Source organism: Pterocles gutturalis, unplaced genomic scaffold, assembly GCF_000699245.1.
Source record: "Pterocles gutturalis isolate BGI_N339 unplaced genomic scaffold, ASM69924v1 scaffold2787, whole genome shotgun sequence".
NCBI lineage: Eukaryota > Metazoa > Chordata > Aves > Pterocliformes > Pteroclidae > Pterocles > Pterocles gutturalis.
The window spans coordinates 1,043-18,325 of record NW_010107638.1 but is presented as its reverse complement, the minus strand read 5'-3'; the positions used below and the strand labels follow the sequence as shown (position 1 = coordinate 18,325).

General features: G+C 38.2%; 1 protein-coding gene across 1 annotated transcript in view; it reads right to left on the bottom strand.

Annotated features, from left to right (window-relative positions):
• ATM (ATM serine/threonine kinase) overlaps nucleotides 1-16,869 on the bottom strand; it is a gene marked incomplete at its 3' end in the record, with an annotated part of 57,888 nt that extends 41,019 nt beyond the window's left edge. The window contains exons 1-12 of the mRNA XM_010088168.1: nucleotides 16,798-16,869; nucleotides 16,600-16,712; nucleotides 15,204-15,349; nucleotides 14,638-14,802; nucleotides 7,758-7,923; nucleotides 7,228-7,466; nucleotides 6,244-6,407; nucleotides 5,697-5,866; nucleotides 3,970-4,341; nucleotides 3,206-3,400; nucleotides 2,789-2,884; nucleotides 1,544-1,769 (exon numbers count right to left, since the gene is read on the bottom strand). Coding sequence (XP_010086470.1) covers nucleotides 1,544-1,769; nucleotides 2,789-2,884; nucleotides 3,206-3,400; nucleotides 3,970-4,341; nucleotides 5,697-5,866; nucleotides 6,244-6,407; nucleotides 7,228-7,466; nucleotides 7,758-7,923; nucleotides 14,638-14,802; nucleotides 15,204-15,349; nucleotides 16,600-16,712; nucleotides 16,798-16,869 — 2,124 coding nt within the window. The remainder of the gene's footprint in view (nucleotides 1-1,543; nucleotides 1,770-2,788; nucleotides 2,885-3,205; nucleotides 3,401-3,969; nucleotides 4,342-5,696; nucleotides 5,867-6,243; nucleotides 6,408-7,227; nucleotides 7,467-7,757; nucleotides 7,924-14,637; nucleotides 14,803-15,203; nucleotides 15,350-16,599; nucleotides 16,713-16,797) is intronic.
• Between the last annotated feature and the right edge of the window lie 414 nt (nucleotides 16,870-17,283).

Sequence of the window (17,283 nt, the reverse complement as noted above, 5' to 3'; positions counted from 1 at the left end):
GATCTTACTAAATTTGTAAGTTGCTTCTCTGCAGCTACTGTGTCAACAAATAGCATAGGTGGTTGTAAAGGCATGCAAGCTTACTGCAGGAGTATTTTAGAAATCCATTTTTACCTGTCTAAATCATTTCAATCAAAGAAGGAGAAAGAGCAGACAAATAATTAGTCTTTCTCCAGAAGGGAGACCAAAAAGGATTGTTATCACACTCTCAAAAAGCAGGTTATCTATAAAAAAAGATGGGAAAACTTATGCATACATGCCATTGTTACACAGGCAAAACCAGGGATAAGTTTTATCTTACTTTTTATCAAACTTTGGTACTGCCTCTTTTGGCTCATGAAATATTACAAGACCTTAGCAGCGAATTGCAAGGAAGGCACACCACTTTATTAAAACCAAAGCTAGCCTGTCAAAGGAACTGGAAGGTTAAAAAGCCTGCTGCTTTTGTTTTCACAACTGTTCTACCGTTATGAGGTAGCTCTTCCTCTACAAGTCAAGATTTTTCTCCAAAGGAGAGGTTCCATGGTGTTTCAACAAGTGGAAGATACAACTAGCATCACAGGATAGTTCAGGCTGAAAGGGACCTCAGCAGGTCTCTGGTCCAACCTCCTGCTTACAACAGGCTCAGCTCTGAGGTCAGAACAGGTTACTCAAGGCTTGATCCAGTCAGGGCTTGAAAACCTCCAAGCATGAAAACTGCACACTCTCTCAGGCAGGGCAACCTGAACCACTGCCTGACTGTTCTCATGTAGATAAAATTCTCCTTTTATCCAGAGTGAACTTCTCTTGATTCTGCCTGCTGCCTCTCATCTTTCTGCAATACACCACTGTGAAAACCCTAGACCTGTCTTCTAGACAGTCTCACAGGCACCAGCAAGCTCCCCCAAAGCCTGCTGGGTCCCTCCAAAGCCTTCTCTGCTCCAGGCTGAACAAGTCCAGTTTCCTCTGTGTCTCCTCACAGGTCAACTGCTGGAGGCCCCACCATCTCAGTGGCATCCACTAAACACACTAAATGTCTGTCTTGTACTGGGAGGCCCAAAACTGGATGCAGTATTTCAGATTCCATCTAAATGCATAGAGGGGGATAATCAGTTTCCCTGAGTGCTGGCTGTGCTGTTGTTAACAGAGCACGTATTTGCAGCTTTCTTTACACAGCTGCCTCTTTTTAAAAAACCTAACTATTTGTGATCTCTATGTCTCAGGCTATCTTGGCTGAGAACGGGCAAGAGCTTAAAGCGCTACAGGGGCATAGAAGTTGAAACCAGCATCACAAAAAGTAGTGTAACAGTGTTTTATGCAGTAATTTTGCACACATACTTCTACGCAGCTTCTATGTATTCCCTCATACTTATGAAAATTACGGATATTTTGCCAATGATATAAAGAAATACAGACTTCTCTATTCGGTATTATGGGATATAGATTTTAAAATGTTTGTGGTTCATTTTTAGCAGCAAAAAGAATGAAAATCCATCTACTTTGCCTTGAAAATATATTGTTTGGGAGCACAAATATAAGGATGTAACAGTAATTTCTAACTTACCTTAGGAGTATAGTTGCTTAAAAGTTTTTCTGACATTGCTACAAGAGAGTACTCCAGTGTTTCCCTAAGATTTTGGTTGATGGCAAGTCTTGAACTAGTCACATTTTTATCTGCAACATTTACTGCAAAGTTAGTGAAAATATCCATTTCATCAAATGTTGTCTGCAGATATAGCTCTTCAATATCAGAAAAATTGTTTTCTTCCTTCCCTTGCAAGTGTTGCACACTTGAAGAAGAGACATAATTTTTACTTTAGCAGACAGTATACAACTTATAAGTCTTTAAAACTATGATTTAAATGCAAGAAATAAATAAAAGCAAAATAAAATAATTTATCTTTTTGTGCTTCCAAACTCTGGTTAATCTTTAATTTCTGAGGTGACTTTCATTGTGGCATGGATAATACCATTTTAGCTCTGTCTGAAGAAACTTCAAGGAAAAATAAAGCCTGCACACACATCATACATTCTACTGTAGTTCATATAGCAGGCATCTGTTTTGTTTTAAGATGGCTGACCTCAAGCTACTTTACACAACTGGGAGCAGAAACTCACAAAAACCCTGAAACTAGTATTTTTAACTTCTACTAGGAAAGTCTTATCTTCCATCAGAACAAGTTATACACACCTTAGTTTCATTAAGAGGAAGCTGGATATAGTCCAAGAGCTTGAACATACACATCAGTGAAAGATACAACAGCACTCATAGAGTGACTCTGACAGACTCAAGTAACATGTGACTGGGGCCACAAATATAGGTCGAGTGGCATGAGGACATACGGAAAGTAAGCATCCAGCCAGCTTTCTACTGAGCATCTATCTTCAAGAAAACTCTTAAGATACATGCTTCCTTTAGAACGGAAGTTAATGTTGAAAAGCATGAAAACATATTTGTATAAAGTTACAAATTATTTGAAAAATAAAATTGTAGTAAGTTAAAGATAACTAATATACTTATGGATAAAGAGCCAAATATTTAGCTGTTTTGCTGAAGAGAGATGATACACACATTCCTTATAAGGTATTTTGTTCAGTAGCTGAAGCTTTGACTCTGCCAGAAAGAGACTATTTTAACATCTGCTTAAAGCATCTTAACAAACTGCAAAAGCCTATCATTTTTACAGAGTCTGAAAGATGTACAAAAGATGCAAAAGAGTTGAGGAATTATGCATTTCATTATCTCTGCTTGCTAAAATAACGAATGTAAGAAGCTTAAGTAACTATAATGATTGATTTAAAAACATACCATTTAGCATCATTTTGGAAAAAAATCATGGCAGCTCTACAGTTCTTCATTGTAAGGCTCACAAGAATTTTTTGTAATGTAAGATGAGGAAAATCACTGTAAAAAAATAAAATTGTTTTGTATTTTCCGGCAATCAGACAAGCTCTTGGGAGCCCTGAAGCACACCAAAACGTTAACCAGAGAAACACTGTGTCTTCAAAGAAGCTTAAGTTTTCACTTCATATTTCTAACACATAGTTCATGTATCTGCTATTCTATGCTATGGACAGATAAATAAATTATGTCCCCAGAATGACATTCTACAGTAAGCTTAAAAACCCTACAAACTCTACCAAAGCATTAATATAATACAGTTCTGCAAAACCCTTTTTCCCTGCGCAATTTTCTGTGTTATAGGGAATGCCACAAATATTTTACCTGCAGAGCACAGGAGGCAACTCTGCACATTCTTCCATTTCTTCCTCCAAATAGCAGGACAGTACCCATTTCATTATCGCCTCCTTTAACACAGAATCCAGATTTCTTTCACTATTATTCTGTTCCATTCCTATGTCCAAATTTTCTGGCACTGAATAGGCAGACATCGCTAATGATAAACAACATACAGCAGAACTGTAGCAAAAATGGAACACAGGGCATTCATGAGAAAAAACGTGGTATTTTTGATCAGCACTCTAAAACAAAGCCAGTATTTCTGCATGCTTAGGGAGCATCAAGTACATAAGCAAGTTAATAAGCACACATACTGGAAAACTACTTTATTAGAATCTTTGCACTTTCAAAACCCACATTTTGGCTATTACAGAAATTTCCTGTCTATTTTAAAATTAAGTCTGTTTCAGAATACTCACTTCAAAATCAAAATATTTAGAAGAAAACATACTTTTTAACTTCAAAAAATCAACACGTCTTTCATCAGATCTTAAATTTTTAGTCAAATTTTACATTTTTAGTCAATTTTAAATTTGAACTTGCTTGCCTCTCCTCTTCTGCCTCTGCTTTCAGACTTACGTATTTATGCCCATGCCCGTTTCAAATGCTTAAAACACAAAAGTAGGCAGTTCTTAACTAGAAACACAGCCACAACAACAATATTATTTTGAATATTACAGTGGTTTTGGTTGCACAGTAAAGAGCAATGTGAATCAGGCACAAAATATTATCCTTGCTTCCCATTTTACCTTGACGGCTTGCATGCAGGTCCTGAAAATATCTTCCAGAGTTCTTTATCCGTTACAACAAGGTTTCCTTGAATCATAGCTCCAAGTAGTCCAAAGCTTTCCACTTCAATTTGCTGGAAACTTATGCTCCGAATGGCAAGAGACCAAATCTTCGCCCAGGCTCTCTGGAGCTCCAGCTTGTGGTTGCTTTTCAAATCAGCTTTCTGGTTTTGACACAAAGCTACCTCTCTAAGACACTTTAGCACATGTGGAGTCCTTTCTCCCCGGCGCTGCTGAGGCAGTAACTGGTGAAGTGCATTGAGTAATGGAGGCAGCTCACTCTTAGGAAGACTCTTGGGATACTTTGATATTAATTGAGCTGTAATCTGTAACCTTGAAAACACAAAGCAAAGGAATGTACTGAGCTGATCTGTTAAGGTTAAATATTCAGTATTTCTACTGTTTTCAGTTGTAAAGTCTTCTGGTCGAGCCTCACTATCACTAATAATTCCTTACAAGCTGACTTCACCGATTTCTGACCACAGGGGAAGAAAATCTCAGGCAAGAAAATTATTTTTCTCCTTCTGGACTAGCCTGTTATACACTCTGACCCAGGGAGTGACCTGAAGGGTGAAATTACATAAACAGGAAATATTACAACAACATATCTGCAGATAAGAAAAATGAAAGTTATCAAATGAACAAAATATTAAGCAGAGGATTGCAAGTTGGAAAGGTTTTGCTCATAGCAATGGATGCAACTCTACTCAAACGAGTAAATTACAATACTCACAGTATGTCTTGGAAATTGCCACCTCTACACAGAACGGCATGTTAACTTCTCAATCAGATCCTAAATAGCCACTTTGCCTCAATAATGTGAGCAATAAACATACACACACAAACCTGCCATCCCAGCTCAGGACCCAACTCACAAGCAGCTACACTGTTCTAGTACTTTGTACAGCAGTTTCCAAGAAAAGTCAGAAAGACAGAGAGGAAAAGTAACAGTAAAAAACATCCAGTGTAATCTATTTTACCTAAGAAATCAACATTCTTGGGCTCAGGACTACAACTGATAAGTTCTGGAAAAATCTACCTTAAAAATTGTTTAACAATGACCTGACTCCCTGCTACACTCTCTGCTACAGACTCCTTCTCCTCGGACAGTCAGTGGAAGAAGGCATGCAGCTGTACCTCCAGTTCAGAAGTCCCTCACGTCAAACAAAATACCCCTCAATCAGGGTCCAAGCTAACATGCCAGGCCTTGCACTTCAACAGTTTTTAGGCCAGGTATTACAGCAAACTGTGTGAGCTCATCCAGCATGGCCAAACTGTTAATGGCTGCTGTCCTATGACACAGCCAGCTTAAGACAGCAGTAAACCTCATGTTAATTTCCTAATACTTATAAGCTGGATCACACACATCTCACAACATAAACACTGTCAGTATCTAGCACAAAAGACAGGAAAAATATCAGTAATACCTTATACACTAAAATACTGTTTACCAGACCTCATTTTTTATTTCTTAGGAAATGAAAGATACAAAGTTTTTAAAGCAAGAGTGATAAGAACACTAGTCACTAGTTTACAAATGCTGTGAGATTCTAAGCTTATTGCTTAGATATACAATTACAGCATGTGCAGACACCTAATTTGAAAGCATTTGAAAATGTATTCAGGAGAACATTTAAATGGAAAAAGATGTCTGTAGTGTTATTTCTTTCATGTGAAGATGTTATTACCAAGGTATGACATCAAAATCCTTCTGTGATCTTTGCAGGTTGTCTCGAATTACCTCCCAGCCTAGTTCAACCCTCTTGCGCTTGCTTGGTATTGTTTCATCAGTGGACTCTCTTTGTGAAACAGAATATGACTGGGTAATTTCCATAACTTTGGTATCGTCTGTAAAAACCTTTATAAAGAGAAATTTAAAAGTATGCAAATAAAAAAAGTAGTATTTACAGGAAAGCTGAAATGTCAAACTAAACTGGTCCATTTTTGGACCACTGCATAAAGCCTCTAAAGAGGCAACCAGCATTTTTATTATCCTTTACTATAACAGAATTTCTGCTTATTGTCTAATAAGCAATATTGGTGAAACCTAATATAACGTAGGAGTCCAGACTTTCTAAACTGCACCAAAATTAACAACTAAACAGAACACAGACAAAAGCTACTAATCCTTCAGTAAATGATTCTGAGAAAATGTTAAAGCCGTATTACTTTAAAAATCAAAACATACAACACAGTATGTATAAAGTCAACTTTATATTAAACTAAAAATGTTACCTGATGACAAATATCAGCCATTAATTCAATCAAATTTTCCTTTACAGTAATATTACGTGAGCCTGAAGAATATCTTCCTCTACTACTGATGAGATTTATTTCATTCACTAGCAGATCATATACGTTATGTAAGATACTTTGCCATTTTGTTGAGTCATATGCACCTGTACACACAAAACCAATGAAAAGTTAACATATGTACCACCCACTTGATACAATATGTAAACCTACCTAGACAATGCAAAATACAGACAATATCAAAGTAAAGTATATGAAGCTTGACAACAAATACAGGCCTGCAGAACAAGTCTTATAATGGAGAACGAATAAAGTGAAAAAGTAAAAAGAGTTAAGTGATAATTTAATCAGTGTATACAACTATTTAGGACAGGAACGAAACTTCTAAAATAATAATCTTTATCTAACTGGAAAGACTATAATGAAATGCAATAGATAAATTCTGACTAATTATAAACTCTCTGTCATTTGTAGACAAAATAAAAAAAGAAATATTTTTTTAAAATTATGCTATAACTGAAATAGGCCATGACAGATAGACACAATTCCTGAGTGATGTTCTGTGAGTGGTTTTATACAGTAAGTCAGACTTAGAACATAGTAGTAATTTCTGGGCTTAAATAAACCTGCTAAGACATGAATATATGTGGCAATCTAAACTTAATCTAAACTATTACATCTCCTTTTCAAAGACCTTGTCTTTTGATTTAGTAATTAAAATAACCTTTTGATTAAAAAAGCCAAACTTTTACTGGAATTAATACAATTAAAATTCTTTTAGCATATACAATTGAAAACTCATTTTCAGTTTCACTCAATATTAACCCATAGCACAAAACTACCGAGAAGCAATCATCACTCCCATTAATGTTTCTAAGACTCAGTATCAAAATTCAGAAACTTGGCACGCTAATTCAAACAATCACATACAGTGACAGCAAAAAACCAGGGAACTTTTTATTGTACCTTCTTCCTGAGTTTTTGCACCCTTTGGATGATGAATATGAACTTGGAGACGAAGTAAGTCAATTATTGATTCCTTCAGGGAATCCTTTGGTCTATACTGAGTCCATATATACAACACTGTAGGCAAAATTTCTTCCCCTATTTTACAAATCCGTATGCGACAGTTGACAGCAAACTTAGTGCAGAAGATATTCATTGCTCCAACAATATGATCCAGGCCTGCAGTATTTTTCTCCTGCCTGCAACATAAATCAAACACTCAAAGTTTCAGAAGAAATAATCTTGTTTCTTTTCTCAGGAATTGTTTAAATGTAAATACTAGCTAGTAACTATATTCTGAATATTATTTGACTAACAAATGCAGAAGTTATTAATATTTTAAAGAATTTATAAAATTTGTGTTCAAAGACAGAACAAAATATGTCTAAAGAAGTATTTCCTGCTATTACTCAAGTCTAATCCCAATTACTTAAAATGAGTTATCCTCTAAAAGTAGGTATTAGCATATAAAAGGAGCACTGGCAACATACCTTGCACACTGCATTGCTTTTGAAAAGAAGATAAACATATCAGAACTCAACCCATCAGTTTGGAAGCAGTACCCCCTCGTAAGTGTGTGAATTATCCTGGCCACCAAGACTCTATTAATCTTCCCAGAAGGTCTGAGGTACAATTGGCCATACAGGATCAGCAACTCTGCAAATGTATTAGAAAAAAGTGCATATGATATAGTGTGTCTGTATATGTTATAAATATCCAAATCTTTACAAAAAGGATATATATTACAGATGATCACATAAAAAATGCTTGAAGTAAAATATTACATTAAATATGCAGAAACCACCATTCTGAATTCAGTCGCATGTCATGATTCACAAAAGTTCACTGGGAAAAAAAAATACAAACATATGTGGTCTTGTCTACACTGGAAGTTATATTCATTCATCTCAGTGGCACTCCTCTGGACTGGCTCCAACAGGTCCATGTCTTTCTTATGCTGGGGACCCCAGACCTGAATGCAGTACTGCAGGTGGGGTCCCATGAGAGCAGAGTAGAGGGGAAGCCCTGTCTAAGTGAACCAAGACCTGCTATCAGTCCTGCTTATAAAGCTTCACGATCCTTCGAAACACAGCTTTCATCGTGCCCTGCATCTCCTCCCCCCTTCAGCCCTGCAGCGTTGCAGCATCTTCTCTGGGATGCCTGCAGCAACATGGGGACCAGAATAGGGGGCGAAGAGGCAGGGGAAAGAAGCTGCTGTGGCATTTTCCTTTTCAGAAAAGTATGCAGAAGAAAGCAAGTCTGTTGGTCCTTGATATATGCGACAACGCACGGTTCTGTTGTTTATTGCTATCCTTCCCACACTTCTTAGGGTATCAAGGACACAGTTTTCTGTAGGTAGCAACAATACTGGTATAGATCCAGTTCCACCTTAATTCCTACAGCAGACAGGTGAAACCAAGCTCTGAAAACCCTAAGACAAGCTAACTTCAGTACTACGGGGTGGCACAGCAAATAGAGCATCTGGACACTTAGATTAAGGAAGATACAGTGTAATTTCTTAAACAGCAAGAGTGGAAAAAGCCTCCTTGGCAGTTTTGCCTCGTTTTGGTGGCTGGTGTTTACTGGAAGATGGATGAGAATCTTCTGCTGCTTTGAGGGTCTTAGGGGGTACTGGATGAGGTCTTTGAGACTAATAGACTATCTCATCCATGTTTGCCATCAATGTGCTCTGAACAAAGCAACTACCTTCCTAGATTAAGGAACAGTTTAGGTTTGCATCCTATGGAGATCACACGAACAGCTCACATTGGTGATCAGCTATCTGGAATTTCTGCTGATGCAGAAGTTTACTTACATGTCTGTCTCATCCTGATGACGATTTAGCATGCCACAATCCCAGTGTACCCTTAGAAACCACAGCATCTCAGCACGTGGAACAAATATCCTTTTCATCCTCTCACCCTGTTGGTAACCTTCTAGTTACAGACTACCCAATGACTAAGAGTGCTTCTCAACTCTACTTATTATATCCTTACAAACTGCTAGTGCTGTGAAATAAAAGTCACTGTTCAGCACCATATAGGGTCTCTGCATTGGAACATTCATGATTGGCAGAGGTGTAAGGAGCAAGACTGCTCCCCCACAGCTGACACAGGACAGCTGAGCACACAGCCTTGGCAGTATGCATACAGGAGTTGTGGGGCAAGAGGGTGTCACCACAAGTGCCTGCTACCTCACCCGAAAACAGACATTCTGAATAGATGGAAACCTTTCAACCTACTGTCATGGTTTAGGTCACGATAGATTAAACTGCACAGTACCTTGCATATTTATTGCCTCTGAGAAACTACAAACAGAACACTACAAAGTTGCACAAAAATGGTTCTCTCCCCTTTCCCTCTCCTTGCTGACAAGAGCAGTGGTTGTCAGTGGCAAGACGGGGCAGTGTTAAGTGTGTTGGTTCTGGCTCTGCAAGCATGGTCCCAGGCATCCCCAGAGGTCCTCCACAGTCTAAAGGCAGAACCCTGCTGACACACCACCACTCCTCTGCCCCTTCAAGTTGAGGTGGATGAGTTTTATAAGGTAGAGACCACCTTCCAGATTGTTTTGCATTTACCAGTCAGTACAGTTCTCTGAGCTGGTGTTCACTGATTGGTGTAGCAAGACACTGGGCAACTTAAGCAGGCTCAGCTACGAAGTCAGACCAGCTGGTGTTATTGGATCACTCATTCTTGTGTAAGTTTGGTTCTGCGATTTCTGCCAGGTTCATAGTTTTTTTCCCCACAACACCTGCCTAACTGTGCTTTATCTGACAAAAAGTTACATCCCTAACACCTGCACAGCAGCATACCAAAGGTCAAACTGTGGGCCCTCTGACATTTGCCTCATTACTCAAGTTCTACCAGCTCAGAAGGCCGTGACACTTTCCTCCTCTTGCTCTACACCTCTCTAACACTCTCTCATTTAATGGTACACAGTGGGAGGTTAGTTGCATCCTAAATCACATACTTTGCGACACTCTCCAAGCTCAAGGCTTGGAGATAACAGAAGATATGATATATCTAGTCAATCCCATACTCATCTGTCCCCAACTTCACCATTTTGTTTTTGAAGCGAGATCCATTACCACATTCAATTATTTCTGGTGAACCATATCTCCATAAAATTTCTTTTTCAAGACCTACTACAGTGCTTTTATCAGTGGCATAAACTACTGGGCAAGTCTCCAGCCAGCTTGAAGTCATTTCTTTAAAATAGCTAGGACATATTGATTCCCCCTACTAGACCTGCTCAAAGGTCCAGTGGAGTCTACTTATCACACACCTTCAATCTGGTAGTTTAAATGACAGCTTTCATACTTCAGTACCTTTTGTGGTTTATCTTTTTTCACTAATGAACAAATTTCAAATACCTTTATTACATACAGAATGACATCTTTAGACAAATTATTCCTCAGCCTCTTGCCAAGAGACAGGTGGAATCTCATCTTTGATGTTTCATGAGTCCATCAAGTTACAAATAGGTCCACCCTACATTCCCAGTCCAGGACTTTGCTAATTGCAGCAACTTGAGTAGTTTGGTCTGATTGACAGTTATTGATTTGTTCTTAGGTGGCTCTTCCTTTTGGGACATAGCTAATGACATGTCATACCCATATACTGAGTTTTTCTCAATCCAGTGTAATGTTTTTCCACAAGGTAGCTATCCAAATAGGCCTCCCTCATCTCTGCTAATTCCTGTTTCCACTGTGTAAGCCAGCCCCAGAGGGCTCTGGCCACCATCCAAGAGTCAGTACACGGGTAAAATCTGCACTGTTTCCTCTGTAATGCTGCACCAATGGTTAGTCTTATGGCTTGGATACTGACTTGGCTGTCCTTCACCTTCATCAGCTTCTATCACCTGTTGGTCAAGATTCCAAATGACAGCTTTCCATCTTCAGCAGCAGCCAACAATTAGGCAAGACATGTTAGCGAACAGGGCATATTACTAATTTTTTGGAATCCTGTAATATGCCAAAGCTCCTTAAGCATGTGCTAATACCTTGGGTGACACCCCAAAAGTCACAATGTTTGGACCCATTCAACAACTCCTCCAGTAGGCCAGAGTCCTTCTTTCCCCTTATGAGTCCATTTATTCCAGGTCACACTTGTTGTATGGAAAGTCAAAGGCATTTCTTCTGTCAGCTAACAGTGAACTATCAGCAAGTAAGAAGCCAGCAGCATTTCTGATTCCATTGCCATTACTTCAAATCCTGCCCAGATTTCTTCACAGATGGCTAATATTTTTTTTCCTGACAGGGAATAGCTGGCGGCCTATAGATGGATGTTACAGTTGCTCAGGTTGTCACTCAAATGAGCCCATTGTCCTAACAACTTGGTATAGTGGGTTCATGAATGGACTGTATCCAGGGAAGTGCATTTGCCAAAATCTCACCATTACAAGAAAAACTTATGTTTCCTTTTTATTGACCAGTGGTGCCATTGCTATGATGCTGTAAATCACATCAGTAGGAATGCAACAGCACTCATCTTTCCATTTGACACCATGAAATTATTTCTTACACAGGTCTTTTCACCTTATCTCTTTTGAGTGAAAATCTTGTACTTAGTAAAAGTCCAATTATCCCTCTGCCTTTGTTACACCCCTCGAGGGCAGTGCTTCCCCATACTACGATATTACTAATGTACTGTAAGTGGTTTGGGGCACCACCCTCTTCCAAAAGTTATTGTACAAGTCCATGAAAAATGGGCTATGCTTCCATCTTTGTGGCAGAAAGCTGTAGGCATATGGTACTCCTCTCTAGGTAAAGACAAACTGTGGTTTATGCTCAGGGCCCAGGGAAACAGAAAAAAAAAAGCCTCACCTGTGTCATTGGTCACATACTGGGTAGCGCTCTTTGCTTTGAATTCTTACTGCAGTTCTAGCATACCTGGTACACCGGTGTGCAAATGTTACCTCATTAAAATATCAGTTAGCTCTGATTAATCTCCAACCCTTGCTGGACTTTCACATGAGCCTGATGGTACTGTCAAACAGTGAAAGGGTTTGAGGAACTACTCCTCAACTTTCCAGTCCTTTCATAAGGCCATGTACAGGACTGAGTAAACCAACACCGTCACCAGTGCACCGAGTTGCAACCAGCACCAACTGAGGTGATGTCTGTCACAGCCCTGAATCCTCCTCCTTCTGAGAGAGTCAGGCAGTTGAGCAAAGAGGTGTCCTCATTCATTACTACAGTGGCAATACCAAATGCCTACTGACATCCTCATGGGTCCCTAAAAGAGCTACTCAGCAAAAAGTCAACATCCAAGATGCAAGAGGCACGTGGTCCCATTACCAATTCACAGGGCTTCCATTTCCTTTAGCAAGACTGAATTCAGCTTCCACTACATACAGCTTCCACTGGCCTCACATGACTACTCCTTTGAAAATGCAGCCAGTATGTAGCCATGTGACAGCTCCTGATAATTTTCAAGAGTATGACTTTCAACATTCAGAAGCTCAGAACTTCCAGCAGATAAGAGCGCCTTGTTAAGTAGGTATTTGCTTATCAAATCTGTTTTGGGGCAACAGCTGGAATCCATGTTCTTAACTTTCAACTCCTGCACCAGATCACTGATTTTATAAATAGAAGAGACTTCTCTATCATACTCCAAGAATTATAAACAAACATTAAGGCAGAATCACTAAAAAAGGTTATGATAACATTTACAAAGCTCACATATCCCTCCTTCAATAAAAGCAACTTTTTACACTTAATGGGTTTAAGTCTGACTTCCTCTAGATTTATGGCCTTCAGTCCTGCCTCACGTCAGTAACTAAATTCCACTGTGCCCCTTACAATCTAATGTCAGAATTTCTTCTGTCACACTTCCAGCTTCTGTCCATACACAGACTCACTTAACTTCCATGTTCCTAAACTACCTAACCACCACACAGCAATTCCCATAGGCTCCTCACACAACCTGTATGTACCCAGTGACACTCAGCCTCAGTTTTCCTCTTCTGCCTTCTTCAGTATCTGTCTTCAACATCTCTGGTTTCTTGTACCATTCTCTACCTGTCTACCCTCAGTTCTACCCGAAGGCCTGCTTCTTCTTCAGATGCCTTTCCTGTTTATTGCTCTGAACTCAAGCTTCCAGCCTCCCTATCTGATCAGTCCCTGTCTTTGCTTTCTGCTCCAACCTGCAGGCTGACAGCCCTTTGTCGTCCACCCCCTCCACTGGCTCCTAGTCTCAGGAAGCTTTCCCATACCAGTTCCAGCTTCCCCCTCAATCTTCAACTTCCAGTTCTGTCTCCACAGACAAATAATACCAACATCTTTAACTTCTGAGATCCCACCCTCAGGCTCTTCCAACCACATCTCCCATTCTGAATGGTTCCAGTTCAGTTGCTCTGCTTTGCCAGCCTTCAGTAGATTTTTTTCTTTCACTCCCAGTATCCCTCTTCCGAGTTCTTTGCAAGTTTACTGCCATTCCATAGTTAAGCAACATTCTTCAAGCCACAGAGAAAAGTATTTTCTCATAAAATGCTTTTCAGAAATCCAAACTCTGACTTCAAAGCACTACACTATGCAAATAAGATAGTATTTCTACACTTTCACCCGAATTGCACATGCAACATCAAATAAACTAGACTGTAAAACTTCTAATACCTTTTTTTTTTTCCAAGTTACTGTTCTATTACATCAACAAATTAAAACAGATGAGTTGAGAGCTTACTACACGTCAGACGATTCAAAATACATAAACTTATTTAGCATGAAGAAGAATGTTAACTGTCTTGGAGTCTAATCCAATCCTCTGAAAAGCAAAAAATTACGTTTGCATTTCCACTCAGTTCAGGTTGCATGCTATTTGGTTACCCAACTTTTTAATTTGTTTTTGTCTATTTAAATCTTAAGCTTTTTATTTTTTTTCTTTATATGCAGTATATGCATACGACAACAGTGTCTCAATGGTTTTTTAGGACCTTCATAAGCCAACAGAACTCAGCTAATACAATTTAATAGTAGTATATTAATTATATCAAAACGATACCAGCTAATACCTAATAACTTGCAAACAACTGCACACCAACACCAGTTTTACCGAGGCTATTTCCAGCACATGCCTTCCCTGGATTTGTTATACACGTTAAGCCCTGCAGAGACTATGCATACATACCCTGATTGTATATAACTATATGTGTTTCAGCAAGCAATAGACAAACACTATGCAGAGAGAAAAAAAACAGCTCCTAATGTTTGCTGCTTTGTTTATTTCAACTGTAAGCCTTCAAGGCTGGCACTACTTTGCTCCACGTTTTGTGCAGAATCACACATAACAGGGCATCAAAAAAACCTAAAATGCACCTAAATACACTTCTGTAATAGGAAAAGACATTTGTAAGTAGGCTTAAAAATGTTACCTGACCACTGCTGTTGGGATATCTCACACCAATATTTTCTTACTGAGAGGATATCTTTTAGGAGTATGCTACTACAGTCAGACCCGTAAGCAGCACAACTTGTTGGATCTCTTATAATTTCCATTACATAAATCAGAAGTTCCTGACACTTCAGTCTGGGTCCTCCTACATGAAGAAAAAACATGAGACTGTAGTTAGCCCAAAGTATGCCCAAAAAATCTGGAATTAATTGTTTGTAAACATTTACTTAAAAACAAAAAACACATACAGTTCAGAAACAGTTCTGTTATGAATCATCTTCTTAAACAAACTGTTTATAAGAAAGACATTACTTATAAGAGGATAAATCATTTATGTACACATTGAATAACTAGAAAAAGGCACTGTGAACATCAACAAAGACACAGAAGGAGCAGAAAGGACTGATTCACATGAAGATACTAAAATTGTAAACACCTGGAAGCAAGTAATATGAACCCTACCCTGGTAACTTACTTTGGAGTAAAAATTCAAAGAGCAAAGCACCAAAACAAAACAGTAATTCTATATGAATATATATTACTGACTTTTATTAGCGCATCTGATAAAATACTTGACCAAACTTCCAACTTCTTGCATCTTTTTCTGTCTGGTAGTCTGGGTTGAAGCAGATGCATTTGGTTTTGTCAGCTGCAGGTTTTTAATTTCTTTCTGGAAATATTTCTGCAAGATACTTGAAAACCAAGAGAGATATTAATCAAGGATCTGCACATTTATAACTAAAGTAAAATAGGTAAATGTTGTTTCAGCCTAGAATGCCAGTGCTTGTTCTTCTCACAGTTCTAATTATCAAAGACTAAAAAACACTGAAATATACTACAGTCTAAGATCAAGTGTAGTAGTCTAAGGATGATGGAAATAATCTTTAAAAGGAGCTGTTAGTGTATGTGCTTGAATACATACCAAACTTTCCTTTGAACTTTGCATAATGCTAAACGTACAATTTATAATTAGGAAGAAAAACAATGCTAAGAGTTTTTATTTATGCTGCAACATTATACTACAAATAATAAGCACTTTTCATTGGTTTTATTGGGAGAAATCTTCCAGTCCTATTTCTCCATCATTTAAAATTAGCATATAGGTTAGATTTTAGATCCAAGAATAGATCAAACTTTTCACTGGCTTTGTCACTGTAGATTTTCTGGCCTACTACTTGTATTCAGTTCAGAGTTTCTATTTTTATATTCCTCCTATGTACTTCTAATACATTATTGGGCATCTCAAAAGCAACATATAACATTTATCAAACACTTTCATGGTATTTTTGGTACAGCTATGAAACAAAAACTATTCCAATGTTGTCCAATCAAAAACATAATGGAAAGCTGACCATACACCAGCCTACCAAAACTAATACTTCAGATGCACTTTTAACGTGAAATTTAACACCTGGTCCCAGCTGCCCTAAGAACCTATCACACTCGTATTCAGTCCAAACTCGTAGCACACCTAAAGTAGATTATATCAAAGACAGGCCTCTACAAACATGAGCACGACTTCTTTAATTCACAAGTCCTTCCATTGCGTCTTGAAGAACTCAGTAACACAAACATTTCAAATGAGTTATCTGTAATCCACATATGAACTATATGTTGAAAATCAGAACCAGAGAATAATTTTCAGTAAAAGAAAGTAACTATTATTTTTGTAAAAGTAACTATTATTTTTGCAAGGAAAAATGACCACACAATTAATGACCAATTTCCTAGCAGATAAGTTTTCTGTATGTGATAAGTGTTTGGCTATTTCAAATTCACTTCCTTTAGGGAGTAACATAAGTCACTTCTTGTTTACAAGTTGACAAGAAGTCTAAATCAATCTGCAGAAAGATAAGCATTAAAATAGGCCAAATAGACAAAAGAATGATGTTTAATGTAAGAAAACTCCAACCATTCACAAAGAAAAAAAAAAAGAAACTACCTAAATACAGTATCCCAGTTAAGTTGTTTTCCTTGTTTAGAATCAGAATTCCGGTCCAGTTGGAGAACAGTTTCAGAATCACGGAGAAGTCGCTTGAAATTTTCAATTTCCTTCTGAAAATGTATTTCAAGAAAAAGAATTATTAATTATTCCCTTCATTGATAACTGAGGCACACACACCAAAAGAAAACTTCTTACCCTTCGCTCCACAGCTTTCTCATTTTCAAGGCGACGACAACAAATGAGCAGATCATGTAACGCAAGACTCATGGTTCAGTTTAACAGAAGAATTGTTTGTATCTGCAAACAGAAGAAAAGGATAAAACAGTAATCATTTTATTTGACATAGAGCCAAGTCAACCAGTTCAAAAACAGGGAAAGCGATATATTGAAAATCCAGTATCAAACACAACCAGTGTTATTTCACTGAAAAGCTCATTGGTCTCTGGGTTAGTCTCATCGGTCACAAGACTGAAGCAAAGTCTCAAATCAAGAATATAATCTATTCCCACAGGCAACAGTTGTAGACTAACAGAAGAGATCCCCTTCATGTAACTCTGACTTCCTCCCTTTTTATGAGTGATAACAGAGTAGAGTTGGTCAGACAATACAGAGCAAAACTAAGATTAAAATGACAGCTGAATACATTCAGGCAAACATCACTAAGTTTTAGTAGCTAGCTGC